Source organism: Tupaia chinensis, unplaced genomic scaffold (assembly GCF_000334495.1).
Source record: "Tupaia chinensis unplaced genomic scaffold, TupChi_1.0 Scaffold000605_1, whole genome shotgun sequence".
Classification (NCBI taxonomy): domain Eukaryota; kingdom Metazoa; phylum Chordata; class Mammalia; order Scandentia; family Tupaiidae; genus Tupaia; species Tupaia belangeri.
In genome coordinates this window covers 3,101,790-3,104,058 of record NW_006160123.1, presented here as the reverse complement: position 1 = coordinate 3,104,058, position 2,269 = coordinate 3,101,790, and the positions used below count along the sequence as shown (strand labels likewise).

Below are 2,269 nucleotides of genomic sequence, written 5' to 3'. Positions count from 1 at the left end.
TTTCCCTGTGCCTCAGTTGTCCCCTCTCCCAATGCCTGGCAACCCTGCCGACTACAGTGGCCTGTGTGGTGGGCCTGAGCTCACCGCAGTAGGCAGCTTCTACCTGTACTGTGGCCAGGACGGGCTGCAGTGTGGGGGCTACTCCCCCTGCCCCATGCTTCCAGAGGGCAAGTTGTCCCCAGTGGCTGCACCTAACGAGGGGCTCCTTCTGGCCCCAAGCTCAGTGCCCTCAGGCACCCCTTTCCAGCACCCTCCCTGGGGCTCCTCTCACTACTGCTCCAGTGAGGACACTGGAGTGAATGGCTACAGCATCTGTGGAGTGCTGCCTCTGTCTGTCACCCATGTTGGCACTACCTGTGGCGGCTGCCCCTACAAAATGCCTTTTGCAGCAGGTAAACCTTATGGGGTGGAATATGCTGGAGGGTCTCTAAACATGGCTCCCTAGGAGGGCTGTGGTTCTGGGCAGGGGCTCCCTGGGATCTCGCTCCTACCTGGAAGATGAGGGGAACCTCTCTGGTTTGTGCCCCAGGAACATTTCCAGGAAAGGGGTCCCATGTTTAGCCCTCGAGCCTTCTTTGTTGTGTCCAGGCTGTGTGTAGGTATTTCTTGGCCTTGTGGTTTGGTAGCATTGTGTCCGTGAATGGGGCAGGAGGGCCTGTCCTCCCTCCTCACTGGGATAGCCATTCTTAGACTCTAAGTAAGTAGTCCTTCTGCCCCCCGGGAGGAAAGCTAGCTTTCCTTACTTTCTAGGATCCCAGGCCATATAGGGGCTGGGCAAGTGTAACATTCATGGAAAATGTGCTGAGCACCCACTCAGCATAGCTCCAGCTGCAGTAGGACAGCCTTGCCCTGGCCATACAGGCCTTGGGAGAAAAGAGCTGGGCCATCCCAGAGCACCCCCTCCCCTGGACTCGCTTTGGTGTCTGCCTTCCTAGCAAGACCCAGATACCTGGCTGTTTTCTTGCCCCAGCTGCTGAGACACCCTCAGAGCCCCCTCTTTTCCTGCAGATAGGTAGACATACCTGTCCCTCCAAGCTCCCTCTCTGGTTCTTGGAAATGAGGTGACCAGAACCAACCTGGCCAGTAGGTCTGTCCTTCCCAGGACTCTCCCCTTCCTCACCCCTTCTCATAGGGGTCTATAAAACAGCTTTATAGACCAGTTGGCTCTGGCCAGACTGGTTGTTTCAGGTTCTGGCATGATTTGGAGCTCTTAGGAATGAGACAGACCTCTTGAGCTTTTTTCTCTTGCGCCACTTCCCAAATCTAGCCACCTAACCTATGGGACCCAAGACCCTTGCCCATTTGGCCTAGTGATGGGGCCACGAGTAAAACACCATGTGCCAGACGGTATCTTAAGTGCTTTTCACAGGGGAGGCTGCACGCACATAGAGACTGAAGTCAGACAGCCTGGGGGACACGTTACCCCTCCTCTTTGACCATGGGACAAGTCAGGAACTGTGTCTCAGGTTCCTTAACTGTCAGCAGTAGTACCTACCTCACAAGTTGCTCTAAAGATGAGATGAACTGGTACGCTCATAAGAACAGCAGGGAGATAGCGCACAGTGTTTATAACCACTGCTTCATGTGGCCCTGAGGGGCCTGAAGTCACACAGCTAACATGTGGCAGGTCCAGGATTCATATCCCAGAGAGTCTGACTGCAGAACCCCTGCTCCTCAACACTGCGGGTGCCTCCGAGAAGTTTAAGGCAGAGCTAAAGAAGCTTTGACCCACCCACCCTCTGTCTCATTGCCTTTCCACTGGACGAGGTAGAACTGTGTGCTGGCCAGTCTCCAAAGCCAAGAAATGCCCCTCCCCCTTAGACAGTCTGACGACCTGTCTGTGAAGGCCCCGATCCCGTCTACCACCTCAGTGGCCCTTGGGTGGACGCTTAGAAGTAAGATAGGTGAGGGGTTACTGCTTGTCCTTGCCTGCCCTGACCTGCTCTCCCTTTCCTAGAAGGCTGCAGGTCCCTGGGCCAGCTGGAATTTCCTCTCCCAGAAGCTGGCCACCCTGCCTCACCCGCCCACCCCCTCCTGGGATGCCCTGTGCCCAGCGTGCCACCTGCAGCGGAGCCCGTCCCCCATCTTCAGACACCCACCTCAGAGCCCCAGACAGTAGCTCGCGCATGCCCTCAGAGCGCCAAGCCTCCCAGCGGCTCCAAGTCAGGTCTGCGCACGGGCTCCAGCTGCAGGCACACCGTGAGGAGCAAGGCTGCCCGCAGGCCCAGCCACCCCAAGCAGCCGCGTGTCCAGCGCCCACGCCCTCCGC

General features: G+C 57.3%; 1 protein-coding gene across 1 annotated transcript in view; it reads left to right on the top strand.

Moving 5' to 3' along the window:
* The window catches only part of BAHD1 (bromo adjacent homology domain containing 1), a gene marked incomplete in the record, with an annotated part of 27,157 nt that overhangs the window by 18,140 nt on the left and 6,748 nt on the right, over nucleotides 1-2,269 (top strand). Inside the window, 2 exon segments of the mRNA XM_027775824.1 lie at nucleotides 11-392; nucleotides 1,958-2,266. Coding sequence (XP_027631625.1) covers nucleotides 11-392; nucleotides 1,958-2,266 — 691 coding nt within the window.